Source organism: Pavona decussata, unplaced genomic scaffold, assembly GCF_977016875.1.
Source record: "Pavona decussata unplaced genomic scaffold, jaPavDecu1.1 SCAFFOLD_23, whole genome shotgun sequence".
Classification (NCBI taxonomy): domain Eukaryota; kingdom Metazoa; phylum Cnidaria; class Anthozoa; order Scleractinia; family Agariciidae; genus Pavona; species Pavona decussata.
Genome location: NW_028145446.1, coordinates 841,205 through 867,500, shown reverse-complemented (window position 1 = coordinate 867,500; position 26,296 = coordinate 841,205). Strand labels below are relative to the sequence as shown.

At 40.5% G+C, this 26,296-nt stretch overlaps 3 protein-coding genes across 3 annotated transcripts in view; 1 reads left to right on the top strand and 2 right to left on the bottom strand.

Annotated features, from left to right (window-relative positions):
* LOC146485987 (AP-1 complex subunit beta-1-like) overlaps window positions 1–15,589 on the top strand; it is an 18,112-nt gene extending 2,523 nt beyond the window's left edge. Inside the window, exons 4-28 of the mRNA XM_085102724.1 lie at window positions 1–37; window positions 495–740; window positions 1,204–1,328; window positions 2,037–2,105; window positions 2,533–2,599; window positions 2,741–2,822; window positions 3,334–3,406; window positions 3,510–3,650; window positions 4,649–4,724; window positions 4,893–4,982; window positions 5,123–5,211; window positions 5,364–5,466; window positions 6,114–6,290; window positions 7,090–7,279; window positions 7,750–7,953; window positions 8,112–8,164; window positions 8,971–9,087; window positions 9,903–9,945; window positions 10,378–10,480; window positions 10,884–10,972; window positions 11,790–11,915; window positions 12,831–12,917; window positions 13,599–13,666; window positions 14,845–14,931; window positions 15,402–15,589. The exon at window positions 1–37 is cut by the window's left edge and continues 99 nt beyond it. Coding sequence (XP_084958850.1) covers window positions 1–37; window positions 495–740; window positions 1,204–1,328; window positions 2,037–2,105; window positions 2,533–2,599; window positions 2,741–2,822; window positions 3,334–3,406; window positions 3,510–3,650; window positions 4,649–4,724; window positions 4,893–4,982; window positions 5,123–5,211; window positions 5,364–5,466; window positions 6,114–6,290; window positions 7,090–7,279; window positions 7,750–7,953; window positions 8,112–8,164; window positions 8,971–9,087; window positions 9,903–9,945; window positions 10,378–10,480; window positions 10,884–10,972; window positions 11,790–11,915; window positions 12,831–12,917; window positions 13,599–13,666; window positions 14,845–14,931; window positions 15,402–15,476 — 2,617 coding nt within the window. The 3' untranslated portion in view covers window positions 15,477–15,589. The remainder of the gene's footprint in view (window positions 38–494; window positions 741–1,203; window positions 1,329–2,036; window positions 2,106–2,532; window positions 2,600–2,740; window positions 2,823–3,333; window positions 3,407–3,509; window positions 3,651–4,648; window positions 4,725–4,892; window positions 4,983–5,122; window positions 5,212–5,363; window positions 5,467–6,113; window positions 6,291–7,089; window positions 7,280–7,749; window positions 7,954–8,111; window positions 8,165–8,970; window positions 9,088–9,902; window positions 9,946–10,377; window positions 10,481–10,883; window positions 10,973–11,789; window positions 11,916–12,830; window positions 12,918–13,598; window positions 13,667–14,844; window positions 14,932–15,401) is intronic.
* Window positions 15,590–15,967: 378 nt separating this feature from the next.
* LOC146485986 (follistatin-related protein 5-like) lies at window positions 15,968–20,209 on the bottom strand. The gene is made up of 5 exons (XM_085102725.1): window positions 20,058–20,209; window positions 18,608–18,773; window positions 18,202–18,307; window positions 17,507–17,672; window positions 15,968–17,241 (listed from the first exon to the last, which is right to left on the bottom strand). Exons 1-5 carry the CDS (start codon window positions 20,104–20,106, stop codon window positions 16,373–16,375), a joined length of 1,356 nt encoding a protein of 451 aa, XP_084958851.1. The 5' UTR covers window positions 20,107–20,209; the 3' UTR covers window positions 15,968–16,372.
* A 744-nt stretch (window positions 20,210–20,953) lies between these two features.
* On the bottom strand, window positions 20,954–25,857 carry LOC146485985 (uncharacterized). The gene is made up of 3 exons (XM_085102067.1): window positions 25,264–25,857; window positions 22,675–23,747; window positions 20,954–22,177 (listed from the first exon to the last, which is right to left on the bottom strand). The coding sequence occupies exons 1-3, from the start codon at window positions 25,358–25,360 to the stop codon at window positions 21,164–21,166; spliced, it is 2,184 nt and encodes a 727-aa protein (XP_084958193.1). The 5' UTR covers window positions 25,361–25,857; the 3' UTR covers window positions 20,954–21,163.
* Window positions 25,858–26,296: the final 439 nt, after the last annotated feature.

Here is a 26,296-nt window from a genome sequence, read left to right as displayed (position 1 = left end):
TGACATGGCTATCATGGCAGTCAACACCTTTGTCAAGGTAAGGTGCTTTAAAGTCAAAATACAGTAGAACCCCGCTATCTCAAACTAACTTAAGTCAAAGTCCCCTGTTATCGCAAACAAAATCCATTTCCCCTGGATTTAACCCCATTTTTCAGTCATCTTACTGTACTGTCAGCTAACCCGAACTTGGTTAATCCAAACACCCCACCAACTCGAACTACAGTAATTTTACTAACTTGAACTCTATTTTAAAAAATGTTGGTCAGTAAACCTCAAAATGTTAGAATGTAGCTGACTGACATGTCGAAATCTTAAGTCTTTTTTGACAATGTGTGTAATGTATGGAAATGTCCTTAACTAGATCAAAGCTTTTGTTTTGTCCTTTCTATGTTCTTAAAATATTGGATAAAATTCCCAGACTGCAGGTAAATGTTCTTATCAAAAGGCTTTCATAAAAAACATGTTTTGATCAGCAGCTTTTTATCACTTGTTAGGATTGTGAAGACCCAAACCCTCTGATCCGTGCACTTGCCGTCCGTACCATGGGCTGCATTCGTGTTGACAAGATCACAGAGTACTTGTGTGAACCCCTCCGCAAGTGTCTAAAGGATGAGGATCCTTATGTGCGCAAGACAGCTGCTGTCTGTGTAGCAAAGCTTCATGACATTAATTCCCAGCTGGTTGAGGATCAAGGATTCCTTGACTCCTTGAGGGATCTTTTGTCTGATTCTAATCCAATGGTAAGTTTTCATCAACACACAGTAATATATAGAGGGGATATTACATGGCAGCGCAAAGATATGAATTTTATTTGTGAGCAGTAAAACAATATTTTACTAACTAGCGCATTGAGTGTTTAAAATATTGTTTTTAACACAAGAAAATAAAATTCATATCTTAAGGCCACCGTGTAATTTTCTTTTATTATATAGACAAATCTATTTGCATAAACAACCGTGAAAAAGCAGGAAATAACGTTTTTATTCTCGCTAGTGAGGATATGGAAAATATACCACTCAGATCCCGGTTGTAGTTTCATGTGAATTTTACAAGTGGTGGATTTTTCAGTAAAACACTTATGTCTATATTATAAAACTGTATACATATCTATGCAAAGAGTTTTGTAGTGCCTTCTTTCTGCCTTTTTGGTCAAGCTGGGTTCAGTAGGTCATTGTAAGGAGTTTTTTCTTTGTTTGTTTTCAGGTTGTAGCAAATGCAGTAGCTGCATTGTCTGAGATTAGTGATGCCTCGCCTACTGCTGCTGCCATGATGGAAATTAACTCGCAGACTATTAACAAACTGCTTACAGCACTCAATGAATGCACTGAGTGAGTAGCGCTCGGCTCACAGCTATCTTTGAACCTATTTGAAGTTGAATTTGTTGAATACTAACAGTGTGTAGCACTTTATTTGCAACATTGGCAGAGATTTAGAATCGCGGTTAAGGCAAACAGTGAATGTGAGATTCATGTGTATGTTTTCTTGAAAAAGTTAGTACACAGATGAGAATAATGCAAAGTAATTCTGGCCTTTGATGCTAATGCAAAACTACTCAACTTTACATAGAAACTGAAAACAGCATGTGGAAAAGATAGGATAAACATGGTCAAATGGTCATTTCTGCCGTTTTCTGTAAACATTATTCTGTTATCTCTATTATTTGGTTATATACATGAAGTTGAGCCACTGATAAATGTTCATTATTGATGTGAATTCTTTTTGTTATTGTCCTTCATGAGATAAATTTCAATTTAACTCAATTCAGTTTAAGATGGCATTAATGTTTTAATGATGTCACCTTGTGGTTGGAATTATATTTTATAGATATACTCAGTATTGTTGGAGCTACTTCATGAGTATAATGAATTATTTTCTCCCAACACTATAATAATAAATTAGTATAGTTGATTTAGGCACCAGCAACTTTTGAGCACAGGGAAGTAATATTTAAAACAGTCTTTGTTCTAGCCAGTATAAATAATTTATGTGTTTACAAAGGAATAAAGCTTATGTTAGTTTTTGCCTTCCATTGTTAGGTGGGGTCAGATCTTTATCCTTGATTCCTTGGCACAGTACACCCCAAAAGATGACCGTGAGGCTCAGAGGTATACGGTGTTATACAACGTTTTTTCTGATAATTTATTTAAGGTTTAGTTAAGAATCCTTGCAATTAGCAGCATTGAGAATTTCTGTTGTTCATAAGAAGCTGCATGTCTGAGTAGAACCCTGGATAAGTGCTAAAGAATCTGGCCCACTCAGTTTGTACTGGACCTCCACTCTCCATCTTCCACCATTTCTGGGCCCCCCGATAGTCCTCATTTTGGCATGCTCGAGAAGAATCTACTTCCATCCACTCTGCAAAGTGTCCAATGAAAATTATTTAAAGATGAGATTGTGCTTAAATATTATTTGGCTTAGTATAGATCATTATATTTTATATATCTGTTCATAACACCAGCGATGCATCATCGAGACATTTCTGTTAATTGGTGTTTCTCGTGGCTAATTGCTTTTTGTCTCTCTCTTATCAAGTATCTGCGAGCGTGTCACCCCCAGGCTCTCTCATGCCAATGCTGCTGTTGTTTTGTCAGCTGTAAAGGTAAGATTATCTATCTCTGTTTTTGATAATTTTGTCATAAGTATTGAATAAATGAGAAAGATTTGTTCACAGTAGTAGTTTTGGAACTCTGCAAGTACATACATGTACCCATTATTAACTAATCATCCCTTACAATGGCAGGTTCTCATGAAGTACATAGAGATTATGACACCATCTTCAACGTATGTTCAGAATCTCATCAAGAAGCTCTCTCCTCCTCTTGGTAAGTTCACCTTACTATGAAACAATTCACTGAAAATATAATCAAAGCTTGGAGCACTTTTTTGGTGTTGGTTATTGTTCTTGTTGTTGTTTTATTTGTTTGTTTGCTTGCTTTTTTGGCTTTTAGTTTAAAACATAAATTAAAGTAGTTTCCTTTCATCTTACCAACCAAAGTATATTCACATTTTGCATGTGTACTAGCAAGTATTTCTCACATTTCTTTGTTCTTTATCTGTAATAAAATGTTTCGTTTAGTTACAGCGATATAGCACTAAAGTTTCCCCACCAATGTGGCTTGGGTTTGATTCCCGGACTTGGCATCATGTGGGTTAAGTTAGTTGTTGGCTCTGGTCCTTGCTTTGAGAGGTTTTTCTCCGGGTACTCTAGTTTTCCCTTCTACTCAAAAACCAAGTTTTCTAAATTCAATCTGGAGAGTGTCCCCAATTAGTGCTCTACACTAAAATACAGTGATACTTGAATAAAGGGATAATAATATTTTTATTTATCTGTAGTAACCTTGTTGTCAAGTGAACCTGAAGTCCAGTATGTTGCTCTGAGGAACATCAACTTAATTGTGCAAAAGCGGTATTGTATTGTTACTTTTCAGCTCTTTCTTTCATTCTTTCCCTCTGAGTTGAAATCTAAGTTCTCTTGGAATCTCATCTTGGGTTGTTTTTGATCCCTCTAGGGCGGATATCCTCAAAAATGAGATGAAAGTGTTCTTTGTGAAGTATAATGATCCAATTTACGTCAAACTGGAGAAACTTGACATCATGATCAGACTGGCAAACCAGCAAAACATTGCTCAAGTCTTGGCAGAGCTAAAAGAGTAAGACTTATTAAACTCCTTAGTAACAATTCAACTATACTGCGCAATGCAACAATGCAAATTACAGTTGACTCCCGATAACTCGAACCCTTGCTAACTCGAACCTCTCGCTAACTCGACCCAATTTTCCTTTCCCTTCAGGTCATTTTCTATATAATTTTACCCTTGAAATCTCGAACTCCCGATAACTTGAACCGTTTTCAATTTCCCTTGAAGGTTTGAGTTATCGGGAGTCAACTGTACATTAACAATGCACAGTAATGAAAGAATGATGCAATTTCAGAAAATGCTTGACAACACAGTGTTAGAAGTTACTATTTAGCTATAAGTTGAAAGTCGCAATAACAAAGTTTAACCCTCAACACCCAGTATGAACATGTACATTTCCCTCGCTGTCCTCCATCCATTTCTTATGGGACTTGTTGGAAGAATTTGTTTACATGCCACTTGAAAGATTTTATCTTTGCCTATCACTTCCTTCATTTTCCAGGTCAGTATGTTTGAACAAAAGAAAGGGTTAGAAGCTGGTAACTGTTTTGGTGTTAAGGGTTAAGGATCTACATTTCTCAAACGCATTGATAATTCAAAAGCCAAAGACAAAGGAAATCATGCATTGTGATGTGTTTGGATATCTGATGAAAAAACTCCTCGTTTTTGCATCTTTAATTTCCCCTTCAAAATCAGGTTGTTTGAGAAGTTATATCAAACACTTGTCAAAGTGTTTTGACCATCACAATATCAAAAACCTCAAAGTTCGTCAAAAATACTCCGCTACACATCGTATTTTCTCGGTGTTTGATATGTGATGAAACACTGTGTCTCATGTTTGATATTTTACGTAAAAGGTTTGGTTACAAGTTTATGCACACTGGTTGTAAGTTGAAAATTTCTATCTAATTTAAGCTGTTTCACTGCATTAAATCACTTCAAAACAAACCAACAGTGTAGCAATGTATTCAGGAGATCCATTTATCTTTTTATTCTCTTTTTGATTGCAGGTATGCCACTGAAGTTGATGTTGATTTTGTCAGAAAGTCAGTGCGTGCCATTGGTCGTTGTGCCATCAAAGTTGAGGTCAGTTCAGCTTTTTAACTGATTCATGTAGACTCCAAATTTTTATCCCAAGTAAGGCATGTTTTAGTGGTACATCTTTCTGTTTCCTTCTGTTTGTTACTTTGATTCTTTGTTTGATTCCACTTCTTTACTTTCTTCAATGTATGTTTTGCTTTTCTTCTTCCTCAGCAATCTGCTGAACGCTGTGTGAGCACATTGTTAGATTTGATCCAAACCAAGGTCAACTATGTGGTGCAAGAGGCCATTGTTGTTATCAAGGTAAAAAGCGTAAATAATAATTCATTTCTAATGATAACTTTCTACTTTGTTTTTCATTTACTTTAATTATATGTTGGGGATGTTTATAGGATTCTCATCAACAACATATCTCTTACAAATTCTGTTTGTTTAATTAACAGGATATCTTTAGGAAATACCCAAACAAGTATGAGAGCATCATCTCCACCTTGTGTGAAAATCTGGATTCTCTTGATGAGCCCGAAGCCAGGTAAGTACATGAAAGAAGATCGAGTCAAACAATAACATAGATCTAAGCAAATGTTTTAAACTATTGTTTGTGAGATGAGAATTAGATTGCCCGTGAAAAAAGTGAAAATAAATTTTGCTTTTTATAACCATTAGTTCTGGTTCCTTTTTCAGAGCATCAATGATTTGGATCATTGGTGAATATGCCGAGCGAATTGACAATGCTGCAGAATTGTTAGAGTCTTTCCTGGAGGGATTCCAAGATGAAAATTCTCAGGTACTTGCTTGATGTAAACAATTCTTGGAAATAATATTATATTGAGCAATGATGTTTCTTGGAGGTGTGTATTTTAGAAGATGTCTGTGTGTCAATGTTAGATTTGTTCATTCTGTGTCATAAAAATGATCAAAAAATTTTCAATTAGTCTCTTTTCATGAGGGGGCATATAGGAACAAACAATGAAATAAGCAAGCAGGTTGACAGACGAACAAATAAACAATAAAAAATGAACAAAAGGTCGGCATGTGGAGTAATAAGCACACAAACAGAAATGAAAGAACAAGCAAACAAACAAATAAATAAATCGCTTTATTTAAGTGTCAATGTATTTAGCACAGAGCACTGCTTAGGGACATTTTCCAGATTGAATTGGAATTTGGAAATGTAAGTTTTTGAGGAGAGGGGAAAACTGGAGTACCTGGAGAAAAACCTCTCAGAGCAAGGACGAGAACCAACAACAAACACAACCCACATACGACACCGAGTCTGGGAATTGAACCGGGGCCACATTGGTGAGAGGCAAGTTCTCTCACCACTACCCCATCCCTGCTCCCCAAACAAACTTACTGTATGAACAAACAAAGTTATTACAAGAAGTCTTTTAAGTGTTTGCTGTAACACAACTTATATTGCTTGGTTTCTAGGTGCAACTGCAGCTTCTGACGTCCATTGTGAAGCTTTTCTTGAAGCGTCCAACTGACACACAAGAGCTGGTTCAGCAGGTTTTAAGTTTGGCAACACAGGATAGTGATAATCCTGATCTGAGAGACAGAGGTTACATCTACTGGAGGCTGCTCTCCACTGACCCTGTGGCTGCAAAGGTATGATCTACAGTGTAGCTGCCAACTGGAGCACATTTTATTCACTTCATTTAAGGACTCGTGACTTTGATCAATCAAAAGATTGCAAATTGTTGTACAGTCGAACCTCTTTACTATGGACACCAAGGGGACAGGAATAAGTGTCCACATTATAGAGGTTTCTGTTTTAAAGAAGTAGGCTTTATATGGATTTCAGTCTCTCAGGGACCAAGTGAACTGTCCGTAATAGAGAGGTGTCCGTAAGGAGAGGTTCCACTGTACTTATCAAAATTGGCACTAATGGATAATTTCATGTCCCTAATTTGTGTAAAGCGTGCAAGTTTAAAGAAGCCAATGGCAGTAGTTCAGAGAAGTTTGCCTACAGTGCATGCTTTTGTTCAGAGCTTATTCTGTTGCATCTTATCCCAAGGCTTTGTGCGGGTTCATGTATAGTTTGGCATTACTGAAATGATTCTCTTTAGTGTTGGGACTGGATTCCCTGGGCTATAAAGCAGTACAGGCAAAGAAAAGTCAAAGGTAAAACTGAGAGGCAAAAATCTTTTGGAAGAATCTTTGCAGATTAGAAAATAAACTTGAATCAAAGTTCACATTTGCCCAGGATTAACGTAATCGGGCTTTGAACAACTGGCAAGCTTCTCTTGGTAATATTCCCAGACACTCAGTTTCATAAATTCCCGCAATCAAGTGACCATGAAAGCTTGTCAACAAGGGTAACTGTACTTGTGTCAGATGACCAAGTAGGACTTCTTGTCAACCCTGACCAAAGCTAGCAAATCTGGTTTGTTTGTTGTTTTATTAGGAAGTTGTGCTGGCGGAGAAGCCGCTGATATCAGAGGAGACAGATCTTTTGGAACCAACCCTGCTGGATGAACTTATTTGCAACATCTCCACACTGGCATCCGTCTATCACAAGCCACCAAGCTCATTTGTGGAGGGCCGTACAGCTGCAAGGAGATTCACACTGCCTCCAAGAGCTGAGCCATCACCAGGTATGGTGATACATTCCTCACATTTGTAGAGTAGTATGAAGAAAAAAAATTAAATTTCCAAAAGCCTTATTGTAGAAGAGGCATACAATATAAATGACTGCAAACATGTTTGTTTCTTTAGTAAATTAGGCTTTACTTTGAGAAAATGTGCTTTTCAGTTGTCCCCAAGCTTTTGCAACACTGTAAGTAATGACTCCAACTAATGCAGCAAAATTGTTCAAAATTTAGTCTCTGATCAAAATGTGGATTAAAATACAGGTCAACAGCAATAAGTTGGTGCTGAAAATCAGAGCAATGTGGAACCGTTTTTTGCTTTTTGTGGGCCGAAATCATGAGCTACACTCATGCATAAAAGCTCTGTTCAGTCAGTGATATCTGAAGAATCTTAAGCATTGCCTATCCTTTTTAAGTAGCTACTGAGTGAAACCATTTGATCAGCATTATGCCGATATCTTTTCAATTCCATCCAGGAGCTGAGACTGAAGAAGCACCGCCAGCTGCTGCCCAACCAGTGGCAGCTCCAGCTGCCGCTGCCACTGCTGCAGCCCCTGCTCCTGCTCCTGTCCCTGCGGCTGCCCCACCAGCTGCCGACTCTCTCCTTGGTGATCTTCTGATGGACATTGGTCCTACTCAGCCTGTGTCTGCTCCAAGCATGGCTCCTGCTCAGCCAGCAGGTAATATAATTATTCTCTCTAAATACTTCAGGATTTTTTAACTTCGTTGCTTGATCACTTAGTTGGCAGATTTAAGCAAAAGGCTGGCGTTTAATGTTACGTACATAAAGTAGGTTATGTTTGTGTGGTTCTGATGAAGCTTTTGTTGTTTGATTAAGCACCAGGAGGCGGTGTTATGGATCTGTTGGGAGAAGACTTCAGTGGCTTACAGGTAAATCCCACACGGATGTGATTAGAGCAGTTTTCAGTTGAGTGTCAAAAGTAATTCCTGTTTGCTTTGGTTTTGCTTCACTACGCTTTGTGATTGGCTAGAAAAACTCGCGCCACTTTTTCAACTAATGAGAAGCCAAACCTAAACCAGCCGTGTTTCATTCACACACGTTCTCCCTCGCTTGGCGCCAGTTACATGTATTTGCTTTAAGTTCTGATTGGTTTTGTTGCACTGTTAACAGCTGTTGTGTTTGGCCAGAGTAGGTTGGTTTGGTTCCAGTTTCCCGACACTCAATTTAAAACTGCTCTTTATTATTCTTATAAACATTACAAAAGAATAGCCGCATGTGGCTGGATTCGTTAAACCAACCTATGATATGATGTCGGACAAGTTTTGCTCGACTACAAAATCCTGTTGTTTAGAAACATTACTTAGTATTTATCCTTGAAATTGAATTAACCCAGCCCCTAGATACAGTACATGTACAAAAGGGCATAATGCTGGAACACAGTCTTAAAGAGACAGGTCACTTACACTTACTTTCTTGAGCTGTGATAGGATTTCACATGTGATGTGAATGCTGTATTTTGAGTACTTGTAGCCGTGTTATTGCAAAGAGTCAATATGATAATGACACTTCCTCATACAGCCATACTAACAGCAGAAAAACATATAAGTTGGAGTAATATCGGCATTTAATAATTGGGGTTGGTCAGATAGAATTCAGTTTAGACCTTGGTTTTGTTAAAGCATGTGTCGACAGCTTCATTCAAATAGCTGGATCTAACCGTTTTATTTTTTTTCAGCTTGGTGGAGGCCCAAGCCCCGGTCAGCCTGCTGTGGCAGCAGGAGGCCTGGGAGACCTTTTCAGTTTATCTGGGGGAGTTGGTATGCCAGGCGGAATGTATTCAGCACCTAAACAGGTTAGTTATGGTGTGACCATAATACTGAGGTATTTTTGTACGGCTTATGACTATTTGGGGAAAGAAGATCTTGCTAAGGGCTATTGAAATCCAAATAGAGAATTGAACTTTGCAGAGATAATGAAGCAACAATACTTCAAACAAGCGGAAAAATGCATAACAATGTGTGGTATTTTTCTCCAAATGGAAGCTTAATTATCTCTGAAAAATGTATGGTTACCTCTGTTTTGGATTCTAACAACCATTGCTTAGATCTGATTTTCCTGCATAGTTATAAACCGTGCCAAAATATCTTTGTTTCAGTACGAGGCGTCCTTAGGAAACCCAAGTTTCTCAGACCGTCCCGAGATGCGCAGAACATATGCGCAGTAGCAACAGGAAGCATTCTTCCTCTTGCTTCGAGTCCTTGCTAACTTCACTGAAAAGTAGCTGTTGAAAGTCAAGTTTGAAGACAGTCAAACCTCTCAAAGCCAACATCCCTTCTTAAATGACCTTAGCCCTAATATAACCCAGTGCTGTGTAGCCCTCTCAATGTGCCAGCACCTATTAATCTTGCTGCCTTCAGATGATTGTTTCCCGTTATATAATATTTGAAAAATAACTGGAAATTTGTGAAACCAAAAGACTGAAGAGCAATTTTAGGTATAATAGAAATCAGCCATTGTCGTGTCTGTATCCTTAATTACCCATTTCAGTTCAAATTTTGCATTTTGTACAATTTGCTTTTTTCAACTTAGTCTCTGATTTATAGCTCTCTATTAAAATAGTTAAAAACTGCAAAGTGATAGTTTGTGTGTGTGATATGTGTTACTTAGATCTGGCTGACGGCTGCCAAAGGAAAAGGAATGGAAGTACAAGGTAATGATACATCACTATGCATCTTTCAATTACTGGTGCTGCCCTAACAGATTGTGAAAATAGTAGGTATTGTTTGGGGGGGGGGGGGGGGGGCGGGATTTGGCAATGTCAAGCAGAACGTAAACGAAAACGTCTAATAAAGTCTGTTGTGTTCTGTGATGTGGTGTGATTTTATATTACGTTGTGTTGTGTTGTTACTTTACATTGTTGTGGTATGGTGTGTGGCATTATGTTACGCTACACGACGTTACGTTGTTATACATTATAACATTACCATATGTGATGTGATGTTGTTATGTTACGTTACTAAGTTACTTTACGTTATGGTATGGAATGATGTGTGATATTATGTTTCGTTACGTTACGTTATGGTATGTGATGTTGTTATCACAATTTGTATATTAACAATACGTTCATTGTTGATTTTGTTAGGAACATTTTCTCGCCGTCAAGGACAAATTTACATGGACATGACATTCAACAACAGAGCCATGCAAGCCATGGGATCGTTTGCAATTCAGTTTAATAAGAACAGGTAAAACACTGATCTTTGCACTGTTTTACACGTTTAGTATAGTATAAAGACTGCATACTCACTGCAGAACCACTACTTTTCAGGCCTCGTTTTTCAACAGAACTGTAAAACCCTGGAATACTATCTGCAATCTTGCCTCTCCGGACAAATTCTTCAGCCATACATTGCTTTGAATTTTAACGCTTCTTAGAATTATTGTTCCTTAATTATCTCTAAAAAAGAATGCGTGGTTACCCCCAGATTTCTTTCTGAATTCCAATAACCCTTGCTAAGATCTGTTGTTCTCGCATAGTAATAAACTGCGCAAAAATACCTCTGTATTAGTAGGCACCGTCCATAATATGCGTAGAAGAAAATAGGTGATCCATCTAGTGTAACACTAAATTGCTTGTGTTTGTTTCAGTTTTGGGCTGACTCCAGCCACTCCGCTGAATATCCCAAGTCCTTTACTCGCCAATTCTGCAGCAGAAACCTCGATGCCTGTCAACTTGAGTACGTAGTAGTATTTCCTCATTAAATATCATTTTTTATCTGCTTTAAAGTGATGTTACATGAGACAACTTTTGACGACGATCGTTAACGCAACGTAGCCCGCCAACAACATTTAACGCAACATTTTGTTGTGGTGATGCGTTTCGTGGTTTTGAACAGGTCAAAAATTTGCAATGTGTTGCCGCAACACAACTGCTTCGTTAAAAATTGTCCTCGCGCTGTTACACGATAACAACTTTTAAGGCAACAATCAATGTTGCGTTAAAAATTGTTCGGTGTAACATCACCTTTAAAAGGGGACGATTTCTCAAGTCAATCAATTGCCAAATGGCATTAAGTTTGTGCAGGAGGTTCGGGCTATTTTGCAATTAATTGACACTGATGCAAGTCGACTGTACCCTAAATGGCACTGAATTTATATTAGAAACGAAAACTAGACGACATGATTCATTGTGTTGCCCGATAAGATCCAGTCCAATGGGCCTTTTGTACTAACTGGTCATGGTAAAAATCCGCCATACTGGATGGCAAAAAAGCGTGGCACCCTCCACTGGGACATCCAGAACAAAGGAAAGTCAAGCTTGACAAGTTGGAATTCCTTTGTGCTCGAATCGACTACATTCTTTTGCCATCCAGTACGGTGGATTTTGTACCATGTGACCAGTTAGTGCAAAAGGCCCATTTGGTGATAATGCCAAATCTGTTTTCCTGGTTCAAATTTTAAAGAATACTGAACACAGCTGGCACAAATACCCACTGATTTCCATATTAGAAGAAGAATTCAGATGGTAATCCGTTTGCGTTTATTTCTTTTCAGATGGACCTGTCCAGAGGATGGATCCACTGACCAACCTTCAGGTGGCGGTTAAGAACAATGTCGACGTATTTTACTTCAGTTGCATGGTGCCGTATAACGTGCTATTTGCTGAAGACGGACAGATGGGTATGATGAATCTTGACAAATTTCTGCTTGACAAAATTGTAAAATTGAACATTATTACTGGAAAGTACAGCTCAGTAGCTTTCGTTTGAATGGTCACACTTTAGGATTTCATCCTCAGACTCAAAAGTTAGAATTACCTTGTACAGCATAATAAACAGTACCACAGGAAAGTACTGCTCAGTAGCTTTCATTTAAATGGTCACACTTTAGGATTTCGTCCACAGACTCAAAAGTTAGAATCACCTTGTACAGCATAACAAACAGCACCACAGGAAAGTACTGCTCAGTAGCTTTCATTTGAATGGTCACACTTTAGGATTTCATCCACAGACTCAAAAGGTAGAATCACCTTGTACAGCATAATAAACAGCACCACAGGAAAGTACTGCTCAGTAGCTTTCATTTGAATGGTCACACTTTAGGATTTCATCCACAGACTCAAAAGTTAGAATCACCTTGTACAGCATAATAAACAGCACCAAAGGAAAGTGTTGCTCAGTAGCTTTCATTTGATTGGTCACACTTCAGGGTTTCATTCCCAGACTAAGAAGTTAGAATCACCTTGTACAGCATAATAAAAAGCAGTTCCGCGTCGCTTTGAACCTCATTATGAAAGCGCGGCTATGTGCATAGTTTTTGTTGTGAACACTAATTTTCACATGAAAAGCTTTGCACTTAGCCTCGCTGTCATAATGAGGTTCAAAGCAACTCGGAAATTATTGACAAACGGTAAGATGTTCAAAAGGCAACCCATTTTGAATTTCTCCAGTATACAACATTGAATTGTATTGCTCGGTAACTATCGAGTGAGGTAAAACTTCGCTCGGTTTCAGCGTTAGACGTTCGTTTCTGTCTCGAGACAGTCCTGTTGGATGAACATTAGTTTCTCTTAATTTCTGTTGCATCTTCATGTAGACCGCAAAGTGTTTCTAGCAACTTGGAAGGACATTCCTGCCGAGAATGAAGTACAGAAACAAATCTCCAACGTTTCATTTTCGTCAGGTAGGACCTCTCTACTGTTACAGGACTGTAAGGTCAGGGGGAGGGGGGGATTTTGAGTCTTTTGCAAATTCTCGCCTCGAAGAGTGGTTTTATAACGACCTCCTTTAGAACCAAAACCGAAATAATCACATCCAACAATTCAATAGACAAGTGGTGACCTCTTTAAATCAAGTAACCATCGAAAGTAAACCATGCAACCGGTTCTAAATAAAACGGATGCTAAGCGCGGGAAGCAGGAAACCGATACCTTGCGCGGGAAACACGTAACAGGTGCCAAACGCGGGAAAACATGCAACCGGTGCCAAGCGCGCGGGAAAACACATATCGGGTGCAAAGCGAGGGGGAACGTACTAATGAAACCAAGCGCGGGAAAACACGTAACCGACCAACCGGTGCCCAGCGCGGGAAAACACAACTGTTCCCGGTGCGTGAAAATTTGCAACTGCTGCCGATTGTGTGACTAGTGGCTATTGATAAAACATGCAGGCCGTATTGTAAGGCGCTGGAAAACAGGTCGAAGCCACGGTATTTCTTTTGACAGGCAGTCAACACCACTGTATGGTGGATATGTGTTCATGTTACTCGTTTACTTGCTTAATTTACGGCATTTCTTCTTTGAAATTGAAGTAATTAAGTCTTTCATCATTCGTGGTTAGGAGAGTCGTTCTGCTTTCTTTGCAGAGGTCGCTCAGTCAAAACTCTCCTCCAACAACATTTTCACCATCGCTAAACGGACTGTTGAAGGACAGGTAAGTGACATTTGTTTTTGTTGTTGTTGTTGTTGTTAAGTTGATGATGTCGTTGTTTTCGCTACTGTTTTTTTTTATACATCCTTAAACTCATAAATAATTCACTTCCGAAAAGGCAACCTCGTTGTGAACCTTTGCTTTGAATTTCTCCAAGAATGATGAAAAATTTTAAGACGCTATATCAAACACTCGACAGGGTGTTTCATCCGATTTCCAAATATCTCGAAGTTGGTTGAAAAAACGAGGTGCAGTTCTCCGGCGGTGTTTTGAAATCGGATGAAACACTAAGTCATTTAAGACTGGTTTTCGCTAGCGACGGAGTCGGAGTCGTAAGCAGAGTCGTAAGAGCGCTTATGACCTAGTGAAAATCAAAAATCGGAGTCGTAAGCGGAGTCATAAGCGCGACGGAATCGGAGTCAGAAGAATCAGAACGTTTCCATTTTCTTCCGACTCTGCTTACTACTCCGTCGCTTACGTTTCGGAATCGGAACGCTGTTTTCACTAGATCATAAGCTCTACGCTTATGATTACGACTCCGACTCCGACTCCGTCGCTAGTGAAAACCAGCCTTTAAAGATGTAGTAAAAAAAGTTTCAGGAACCATTATTTGGTGTTTTGGTTTTCCAGATTTCCCACATTCAAACGGAAAACAAAGACATACCGCCGACTAGCCTCGGGAGGCTAAACGCCGACCAGTCTCCACATTCTTCACTTTAAAAAAAAACTCTCACATGTTTTAGTAAATCGGAAAATGATTCAATAAACTTACAGACTTACAAAAAGAAAAGCCTATCAACTTTAAACTCGCAATGTTAAGTATGTTTAAAACACGAGCAGCAGTGTTTTATCGCTATTTAAAACCACGAGGCGCAGCCGAGTTGTTTTAGATCCGATAAGACACGAGCTGCGAGTTTTTTGAACGGCTTCAAAAACATTCCTGGAAAAGTGTGTGTCAAGAGAGTTCATAACAATGATGCTTTTGTGAACGTTCGAAATAAGCATACGAGAAAAACATTAAATACCGCATGCTAATAAGGAGGAGGTTTTATCGGGTTTAAACACCACTGCACGTGATGTTTTATCAACCATTTGATAGGTCAATGGACTTATGAATTATTAATGAGTTTTTGAAAACTTTAGCTGCGTGTTTGTATTTATGTGTTTGTTCGTTTCCTTAGGATATGTTATATCAGTCACTGAAATTCACCAATGGTATCTGGGTTCTAGCGGAGCTTAAAGTGCAGCCTGGTAGCTCTGTGGTGCAGGTAAGGGCCTGTGAAAAACAAGGCTTCTTCCCTATTGAGTGACTGAAAGAAATTATTTAACCGAAGTTGACATATTGTGAAGGCCCTGGCAGCTGGACCCAACAGTTCTCCAGTATGGGGGGAGGGGGAGGGGTGGAGGTTGTGGTTAGTGCGCCGGACTTGTAATCTGGAGGTGCCAGGTTCAAGTCCCGCTCTGCCCTCTTGGATATGTTTCACGGTAGCTTCGTTTTCAAATCCAAGACCATATTATATAAATAGCTAACTGGTCTGCCTCCCACCAGTTGGGATTTTTAGCAGATGTCATGTTCAGTTTGAATATTTCATTCAGTGATTTATAGTCTCCCAACTTAGCAAGACACTAAATAAAGTTGTTATTGTATAGGATAGGCTAATACTGAACGGTAGTGACTGGTTTATTATCACGCCAGGTTCCCTCTGAAATTGTCTTCTATTTTTTCCTGTATTTACAGTTGTCCTTGAAGACGCGCGCTATGGATGTTGTTATGGGGGTACAAGACATGTACCAGACCATTCTACAAAACTAAAGTTTCCAAAAGGTTAATTTTCCAAGGACTCTCAAGCTGAACAGCAAACTCATACAGCAGAAATGATGGAATAGATAGAGTATAAATTGCAATAAAATTGACATTCAAAAGTATTCCGTGCTGTTGTCTCCAAAGGCAGGGCAGATATCGGTTGGAAAACGAAAGGGAAATATTCAGGTAGTGTCTAGAGAAAAGTGTAAAGATAGCCGTGGACAAAGTAGCTTGCGAGAGCAGACGCATTTCTGGCTTTTGTTTCACCCGCCGCGAAGGCCGGACAAGCGTCTGCTCTAGCAGGCTACAGTCGGGGCAGCCCTGAGAATTTTGGTAGTAACAACTTCAGAGAACAGTGAGGAGAAGATGTATGTTGATACCGGGACAGCAAAGGGTGAAATCCCTTGCAGCTGTGAACAAGTGGCACGAAACAGCACAGTACTTTGAATAGGATGAGCACTCGCCAACTGATACGTAACCAAATTTAGCACACCATCTGGTAATTTTCAAGCGAATTGTTTCATTATGTTTATTGGTAATAACGCGTTATCAGTATAGAAACAAAAAAGATGTTATCATTCTGAAGCCTGCGTGGAACATGAGAAAGAACTGCGAGCAAAAAAATCTAGCTTACGTAGCTGGCGATTTTGGCAATTGTTCGGTATCACTAACTATATAAGACAGCTTTTATTACATTTTTTGACGAAAACGCGTTCTACTACGCTACACTTATACCCTGTTGCAAGCGACTTGCACTTCAAAGAGTTGGGAACGCAGATATGGCGTTCTTCGACTTAGAAACGAAATTGAATAGCTTTACACAGGGTTCTTTTGAAAACTGAATCTTTTACCAAATCATCCCTACTTCGTCTAGTCTAGTCAGTGTATTATCGGTTTTGTTTTTTCTACCAAACCACCATGAAAAGAACTGATAGCAAGACAAAAATCATCATCTGCGAACGACTAGTGTCTCCTGCGGCCCCAGTTGACTGGGTTTTCCGCACTGCGATCAGCCCCTTGCCTCCAACGACACCCGGCACCATCCCATAAAGCTGTTGGGTGGCGGTGTTGATGATGGCAACGGACTTATTAGCGGTGGCAGGGGCAACCAGCCAAGACCCGGACACCAGCAGGGGGCGGGAAACAGCGTGCATGCCCGGCGCGGAAAATACTCTTCCAACGCCTTCGATGTAGCTGACGGCGGCGCCGCTACCAGACTCCAGGAGATCAAGATCCAACACTGCTATCTTGTCGCTGTAAAGTAGGCTGATATAAGCAAGGAAGCCACATTGTTTCCCAGCCTTGTCGAAAACCAAGTAACTCACGCCCCAAGGAATTTGGAGTGTGGATTTGAGAGTTGGAGCGCTGTCCTTGTCAGAAATGATCAGGACGTAGACTTTACTGTCAAGGAGAACGTTTTCGGTCTCGTTGACGGATTTGTAAGTTGCTACGATAAAGCGGCCGTCAGGGGAAGCGTGGGGGACACCAGTGAAATTCCATTTGCGAACGATCTGATCAGTGGCCACATCCATCTCTAGCAACGTGCGCTTTGAGCGGGAACGGCTATAGCAATCAACGAAGGCGTGTTTGTTCACAGAGCTGTAAGCAAGGTTGAAAGTTCCAGAGCAGCCGTAGCTGGAAACATTGACGAAGCCTTTATATGACTTGGATGTCAAGTCGAGTAGATGGAGACCTGGGTTGAACAAGTGAGTAACGTAACCAACTTTTCCCTTCTTCACTTGCTGGTTAACGTACATGTAGCCGAGGGTCCAGCCTAAGGAAGCGTGCGAGTAGATAAGATGAAGTACAATTTAGAGTAACGGTCGTAAAACTAAATAGAAAATACACCTGACAAATTAAAGCAAAAGTAATTATAAATAAGACCATAAACCAATCAACCGGCGATAGATGCAGGGCAAACGGCACCAAGTGCGAAAAAACGCTTTTCTTTTTTTCTTGGTGTCATGTGTGCTTCCGCAGTGTGCAACTGTTCAACAGGGTCGCGTGTTCCGGGTCAAAGAAGTCGCCGATTTACTAACCTGGTTGCACATGCGCCTTGATGGCCTTGTGAGTCTTTTCCAGTCTCCCTGCGACATTGATGACGTCAAAAGTAGCGTTTATCCACGTGTGTACCCAGACCTCTTCCATCCAGGGTATATAGTACAAATCATAAGGGTGCCCCTCTGTAGGAATTGTCTCAACAACCTCCAGAGATTAAGGAAGCAAAAGGCAAAAACATGAGCAATATCAGCTCATGGACTCCTGAAAATATCATGATCTGTTAATAATATATCTTTATCTTGAGATGGATCTCACCTAGCCTACGTAGCAGGTGTAAGAAGTAAGAATAGAGAAAATAGAGAGAACAAGCGGCTTCAAAGGGCAGTTGAAAAAAATTGGGTCAAAGTTTTCTCCTTAAGCGACGCTTTAAAACTTGAAAAGAAGTAACCAAAACATTAACTTTAGAGCAGAGCATCCGAACTAGCAATCGGAAGGTCGTGGGTTCGACTCCTGATAGGAGCACTCGGATTGTTTTTTTCTTAGTATGCCTGTGTCATTTACTGATTAAATACATCATTCTCACAACATTAACTTTTCTGAAACTTTTCCAACCTCTTTTATCAATCTACGGTCTACTGAGGATAAGAGAGAGCTAAAAAAATTTGATGTTGATTTTGGCTTGAACTGAAGATGCAAATGATCGGATTGAATTAAGACAAGCAAACATATTTACCTCTCCTTTTTCCACATCAATAACATGAACACGATTCCCAGGCATATCACTAAAGAAAATGAGTTTATCCTTCACCAATATCTCGCCTCCAAACGAACACTTGTCCCTGTCAAAATTACAAAAAAAACGTTAGATTGAATAATGAGGGACTTGAAAGGGATTAGTGAGGATGTCCTTCCAATGGTTGGCTAGATAAGTTGGAGCCCCACAAAGGTTCAGTTCAAAGATAGAAGCTGCTTTGCATGCGAGCCGTACCTATTTCATTAATGAAGATCTCAAACAACCTTCTGTTTTCAACTAATCATATCACGCACATAGAATACTGGGATACTCCCTGGGGGGAAGCTGAGGTGGGGGTGGGGGGGGGGGCAGATGGAGTTCCCATTGCTTTCTTGGTGTACGTTACCTGGAGTATCGGTTGCTTGATTTGGTACAAATATCGTCAGGAGCGATCGTAGACAAAACTGTTTTGCTTTCTGGGTCTATGATGTAAATGGCTTCGGACCCAAAGACGTAAAACAGAGTTTTTTGATCATTTGAAAGTGGCAGAGCCTCACCAAGACTGCAACAAACTGAATGAAACAAATGAACAAATTAAAGTTAGTATAAAAACTAATTATTTTTAATGTTCAAATTTCAATTTTTTCAGCGAGTATTTTCCCTCATCGTAGCTCTGGCCTTGAAGTAAGCTCCGATCACGCCCGAGTTTAGCAGCACTCGGCTTATCTCCTGAGAAGTCTTATTCAGTCGCTATCCCTGAAGAAGATTAGTTGCACAAGTTGAAATATTTGCCTAAATAAAATTGCCCTTTGCCGTACAGTCCCGCAAATACGTTTGGTTGTGGTATTGTACTTTGGATTAAAATAGGGACTGTCGACGTGGCATTACAACTAAGGCAAACCGGAGTTAGTATATGATGCGACTTCACTGGAAACAACAGTTTAACTTGAGCTATCGATCAGTCGTTTATGAACAAGCGAGGAGACTCGAACCAAGGTCAAACAGCGGCCAGTTAGCCGTTCTAACGTATTTGCTTGACTGTATAATAAGAGCTGCAGAGCTGCTTCTCTTGTTTTTCTAATAGAATCTCTACATGACTACTTTTTTTCAATATGAATGAGTTGCATGTCTGAGTGGCAGTACGATTTGGAGTGGAGAGGAAGTGCTCAGAACCTGTAGTTGCCGGTTGCGGTATTCGTTAAATCTGTGCTTCAAACGTCTCTTTGTTTCGCCTATGTACTGTAAATTGCAGAGGTTACAGAGTATCGTGTAACTGAGATTTCTCTTTTGTTGCAAGTCAAGTTAGATTTTGTATTACGTGTTTTGCCAGTGGAGTAATGTAACATTACAAAATGCCTGCTAATTGCTACCTGCACCAAATTTATCTTACAATTACTCAGGTCCCTTATGGCGGTAATCTCTTATCCGTAATCGCGTGGAAACCGTTTGTAACAACAGTAGGCAGAGTGTAGCGAACGTAATGTCCTTCCAGGTGTGGTATTATTTACTGCCGTTAAACTTCCGCGTCTTGAAATCGCTAAAAGTAGTCGCCTTCTTCCTATGAAACATAAAGCGATGAAGTCCATAGTCGCTACAGAAATACTAATCTGGCTTGCATCCAATTACAGGCTAGGTTATTATAAAGTATTTATTGATTTAAAATAGTAGACATTGCATATTTTCTGTCTGAAAATCAGAGATATTGTGTGCATCGCCGTGATCAGCGCGCAATCCTGTGGTAACTGAAGGCACGACACACCCTTAAACGTTCAAACTGAGCTATGAAGCAAAATGATGTTACATACATCAAATTCGCGTTCATTCCCTACAGATTCTGGCTATTTTTGATTACTCACCTAAGGCCACAATAGTGAAACCGAAAAGTGTAGATGATAACGACGGCATCGCTGGAAAATTGGGGGATAGTCCGAGAGTTGTGCAGTGGTTGTGGCTTCTTGTTCTGTCTGTGAAGTATTGAATTGTGATATTGGAAGGTCAAGTACTATTATACGTTCCCACCCTGTCAAATTTTGTCGTCACACAATAAACTCTCGAGTTCAATGATATGTAGGTCACGTAGGGTGTTCGAGGAGTATCACTAAAAAAATTATATGTTTTTATTCTTGTCTTGTTTTTTATTACTGATTTGCTTTATTTTGTGTGATTTTCGAATTATGGAGACGGAAAACGGAACAGCAAATCAGTTGATTTTGTTTTTCCTTAGACAAGGCAGCGAACACAACGGTCGGTATAACCGAGAACTGATCGAAAAATTAGGTTACCTAAATGTCGCGGTCTATGAAAAAGCCAGCGCATTCTATTATGGCACACTCCAGTGACACATAACAGAATTTTGGACACCGCCTAGCAAATTTGTTTATTGCTAATACGTCATATAACCTGCGCGAAAAAATCCCACATTTCTGATATAGTCTATAGTTTATAGCTAAAATCAGGGGATATTCCGCAAGATTGAGCAGAACGATTGTTTTATTATTCAACACAACGATAAAAAAAGCACAGTTTGTTGCAGAAAAGCTGGAGGCGACCTTTAGTTTGCCATTTTTCACCCCGACATAGGAAATTACCTATATGTATCGCAGGATATCGGTTGACTACGGACGATGAATATTTAGAGTACCGTGACCATGTTTGGGCAGTGTTACCATATGTTGAATAATAATAATAATAAGAGAAGTTAATAAAACCAATAAGGGCCAAAAGATGATTTGCAAACTTGAAAAACAAAACATTCATTTATTGCTGAAAACAACAAGGCTTTTATCCAACACATTTATAATTTCTTGGCACTGTCAGCGATGATCTAGATTCCAGGAAATTAATTTAAAAACTATTTTAGTTGTGTGATCAGTGAGATGTTTGTAACCTTTACTGTCTTCACTCGTACACCAAAGACGTGAATAGTTGGCACAGAAAGATAGCTGAGCCAAACCTTTGAGAATTAAATACTTGTGGGGAGCCCGGTTGTACTCACACGTTCCTTCCCTTCGCTAGAGCTCTTTTTCACTCCACCATTACTTTCCCCGGTGCCAAATGTCTTCTTTGGGTCCAAATTTGGAGGAGTTTTCTCCTCAGGCTCTGCAATGGGAGGGATCTCTTTTATAGGGGCCAATTCTGGTATTGGAGGTGGTTCGGGTATTGGTGGGGGCTCCGGTGCGGGGACCGGCTCAGGTAATGGAGCCCACTCGTCTATAGGCTCTGGATCTCGTGTGCCAGTCTCATCTCGGTCTAAAATAGCTTGTGGGATGGGTGGTGGCTGGGGTAAACGCTCTAGCTTTTCTAACGGAGGTGGGGAATATTCATCAATCTTTGGAAGAGGGGGATACGGAGCAAACCTCTCAGCCATCAACGAAAGGGGAAATTTTGGCAATCGTTTTGGGGTTGGAAACCTGGGGAAATCCATGAAATGTGATATGCTCGGTATAGGGTCGATGGGCTCCTCTGGGAAGTCGTGGTAAGGGGAGAAGTGATGTGGTCTTATATGCAGGTAATGTGGAAGCCAATAGTGGTAATGGTGGCCGTGAAAAAGTAAGGAACGTTTGGTCTTTTTTGGTGTTGAGATATCGAGGTTTGTTCCAGTCTTTCTCCGTTCTGCGTCAGGTGCTTGACTAGAAACTGTCTTTATGTTTGCGTGCGTATTCCAGCGCTTATTTCCCTTAAGTTGTGATCTTCGGATATTTATCCCATCTTCAGGGGCACCTGGTATTTGGTCATAGGAAGGCAGCTCTCCTTCGGACACTTCCATGTCTGAGAAATCGTCTGGAAGAGCCAGAGAGTCGTAATCTTTGGAAAGAACCGAGCTTTCCCTGTTTAATAGTTCGATCTGTTTGATTGTAGACTCTTTTTCCAATTTCTCGTCTCTGGTTCCAAATGACATGGCGTAATCATCAAGTAAGTTCTCTAACATGAGATGCTCATTGGGAGCCCTGCGCAAGGCGAATCTTTCATCAGCGCCCTATAGACAAAAACCAACAAGATTCAGGACTATTTCATTGCTACCTTACCGACAAAAACGCACGCTACAGAAGACTAGAAAGAAAGAAGGGAGAGAAAGAGAAAGAGAGAGAGTGACCGACTGACTAAATGACTGACTGACTAACTGACTGACTGACTTGAATGAAGGACTGACTTACTGACTGACTGACTGACTGACTGACTGACTGACTGACTTGATTGACTGACTGAAAGACTGACTGACTGACTGACTGACTAACTGACTGGTCGATTAACTGACTGTCTGTCTGTCTGTCTTTCTGTCTGGTTGGGTAGTGAATAACGCGATGTCCCCTTATTATTCCTGTTCAAACACCCTCGCCAACTTCGGCAAAGAAGAACTGGCTTGACAGCTAGGAAGTCCATCAAACAAAACGGTGACGTAGGATATTAAGGGAACCACCAGTTTTACTATATTGCTTAGTATCAAGTCATATTAAAATTTATTTACAAGCTTACCAGGTTTTGTACTTGTTCATCTTGATCCCAATTTTCGTAGTTTGGGGCGATGGCCTTTCGATGGTGCTTAAAATGCGCCTTTCTATGATGAGCACCTCTTCTGTGGCCCTTCCTGTGCATGTGCCTCCAATGCTCAACGTTTACGTGCATCCTTTTGCGCGCACGAGAAGTGTCTTGATTTGTAGCAATGTCACTTCTTTTAAAAGGCAACGGGTCTCCTAAGATTGAAATCAACCGTCGAGGATCAACAGGTTCCTTTCGGATTTGTGGTCTGTATAAAGGCTCTGAGTATAACAACGTCTTCCTTTCTAAGATCTTACTGGTGTCATCTGTAAACACAAACGTGCGCTTCTTCCCTAGAGAATCGCCGCCAGTTCCTTCCAGTGGCGGGTGGGGAATAGGATTGCGGGACGTTTGCCCCCTGCGGAAAAGCCCCACTTCCGATGCTAGAGAATCGCCACCAGTACCTTCCGTTGGTGGGTGGGGAATAGCATTTCGGGATGTTTGCCCCCTACGGAAAAGCCCCACTTCCGATGCTATGGAATCGTTGTTTGATTCCCCGGGACGAGAAATGGAAATGCTGAGCGTTTTTGCCGCCAGGTCACCGTTCATCGGCGCCCAGGGAGTAGGAACACGGGGTGCCTGAACCCGTCGAAACACCTCTCCCTCGTAATTATACGACGGTATTTCAATCTTTCGTGAGAGCAGCGTTCCTGGTTTGCTTTCCCGATCTTGAAGAACTCTCGAAACCAAATATCGTTCCTTGGTGGCAACTCCCGCCTCCTCTATATCCGGATGCGTCTTCAATTTCAGAATTGATTCGATTGAACCAATGATCAGGCGACTCCTCTTGTTCTCTTCAGGCCTCTGAGCCGTACTGGATTTCTTCACTCCGTTCTCCGCCAGTGGTCTCTGTGGAGTTGCGATGTGTGTTGGCAGGCTGTAAACCAAAAGCTTGTCCCTCAGCCCTTTGGTTGTCTCCGACTTTTTCAGGCCCATGGCGTCTGGATGTGGGATGGGATTTGCTGATGTTTGGTACAGGATCCTCCTTTCATCGACTGGGGAGCACTGTGCTGTAAAATTAAAGAGGATTAACGAGAGCAGACGGCTTTCCCGGGTTTTGTTTTAACTGCCCCGAAAAGAGCAGCGCCGGGTGAAACTAAAAAGCCGAGAAAGGCATCTGCTCTCGCAGGCTACCATAAGATAAGATAAACGATACGCAAACACCACGGCTCTATAAAGCGAAACCGAATACAAGGCTGGCATTACAGGAAAAGGCGGCTGATTTATTTAATTAACGGGAAATATTTCAGCCAATGAAATTAGCCTTCTACATTGCTATACTGAAGCAAAATAAAATAAAGGCTTTAAAGCTATTCTAAATTTGATTTTTAACTAACGCACGAGTTGTTAATGACTAACTACTAAAATTAGATAGCACAGCTATAAATTATAGAGAATAAAAAAAGGCAAGTGGTTAGTATATAAAGTAAAATTAACGTTCATTCTACCAGTCTATGAGGTATAGCCGATAGTGTTTTAACTCCGTCTTTGACAAGAAAAATGGAGAAAAATAAGGGGAATAGGATGTCACCAGTATCCCCATTTTTGCTCTGAGTTTCTCGCTCCTAACCCCACCCCGGCTAAATCAACGGGAATGCACCTGATCACCAGTCCTCTCTCTTGTTCTGATTCAAAGAGGAGAAGGGAAAGTCAGCTGTGCCCTGGGTGCCAGAGACGTTTCATGCGTGGTTTTCGGTTTCGGTCCCGCCGCGCAAGAAAAAACCTCTGGTACCCAGGGTAAGTCAGCTGGAAATGACTTCGTAACTTGCTGTGTATTTCTTTCCCACTTTTCTTTATTGCTGTTGTGATTCTGTTTGTTGCGTTATACAATTTGTTGTTTTTTCTCGGCACTTTTGCAAACCCGAACGGGAAAACCAGTTGTCGCTTGGCAAGTGCTGCGTATTGCAAGTGCCTTTTCGCTTCTCGATCCGCAGCGGATAAGAGTTGATGCACGTACATTTAGTTCAGGGATTACTTACCACTTAGGTATGAACAAGGGCCGTGAAACTACACAACCACACGTCACTTGTTACAGAAAAGCTGCATTTTCAGGGGAAAAACAGGTGTTTGAGAGCACAGGTGCATTTTTATTGGAATCTGGTCCACTGGTCAGGCATGCACGTGAACTGAATTGGACCGTGGACCCGTTATGAAAAGATCCTTAAATCATTGTTCGATTGTGCGCAGTGAATAAACAGCGGGTAGGACAATTGTCTTGTTGGACGCACTCTGTGACCAGAAAACTTTCTCAATTGAACACCTGTTTACGGATCAAATCATTTGACTACCCTATATTATTTGTTTTTAAATCACTATTTCGTTCTTAGCAGGACATGTTATAATAAATTTCATATTTTCTAAGTAGTCTACTCTCGGTTATTTCATTAGACATGTAGTGCTACATGGTGGGGAAAACCATGTAATTCAAACTAATTCAAACTGTTTAACAACCTATCAAAGTAAAGGTGTTTATAATGGTTATAGACAATAGCAAGTACTTCAATCACAACAAATAAGACATCTTACCTTCGACTAGAATGAAAAGAAAAAGAAGCGTAGAGCGTTTTGGAGTTAACAGCCAACCGGTAAGACGAAATGTTGCTGCGAACGCACCGGGAATCATTTTAACAGCAGACAATTATATTTAATTTCACCGGCGTTTAGATGACTGAGGAAACGAGTTCCACAATGAGCCACGTTTGATTCAAAAGTAAGGACCATAAGTAATCTTCTCCTCTAATGGGGAAAAATCCTAAGAAGTTTCAGCCAATGATAATTTCATTTTCTTTATCGAGGAATCAATGGAGTAGGTAGTGACATTCTAGCTGCGTATAAATAATAAATAGAAAGCAAAGATAGTCGCGTTTACTGACCCAGGAGATTCTTACAAAATGAGGCAGTCTGATCCAAACGCTTTGCTCCTATTGGAGTTTTTTTTCTTCATTTGAGGTGAATTTTGTACATCTTGCCAAACACGTGCTGGTATCGGGACGCGTAATGTTGAGTGGACAAACATGAACCGCGCGTGGCTCTCGTTAGTTTTAAATCAAAGAGCAGTCACTTTTTCAACAACGCTTCAAATTTTGTGGGTGTTTATAGTGTCAGTTTAAAGAACCTAACCAGAGCATTCGACCGAAAGATCCTAGGATAACTACGCATAAGTATCAAAGTCAACGCCGAACTTGAAGTCGGAAGTTGGAAGCCCGAAGACGGAAGTCCGAAGTCCGAGGTCGCAAGTCGGAAGTCGCTCCTCGAGCTTCCGTTGGACATGGTAGGATAGTGTCCCCATGCCCCAGTTGGCATTCTGTTCACTCTGTGCTAGATACTGTTGACACTTAAAATAAAGCGATTTATTTATCTAATTTTCAATAAAATGTTGTTGTTGTTATTTAATTTTATAATATATTATAAATTTTATTTATTTATGGCCTTTGACAGCCTGTGTGTTTTGGCAGAAACATAGAATTTGTGGTGACTGTACTTTTACCGCTTCTTGAAATGAGAAACCATTGTGAGAGAGAGAAAATATTAAGGACGGTGCCTACTATTGTTACTGCGC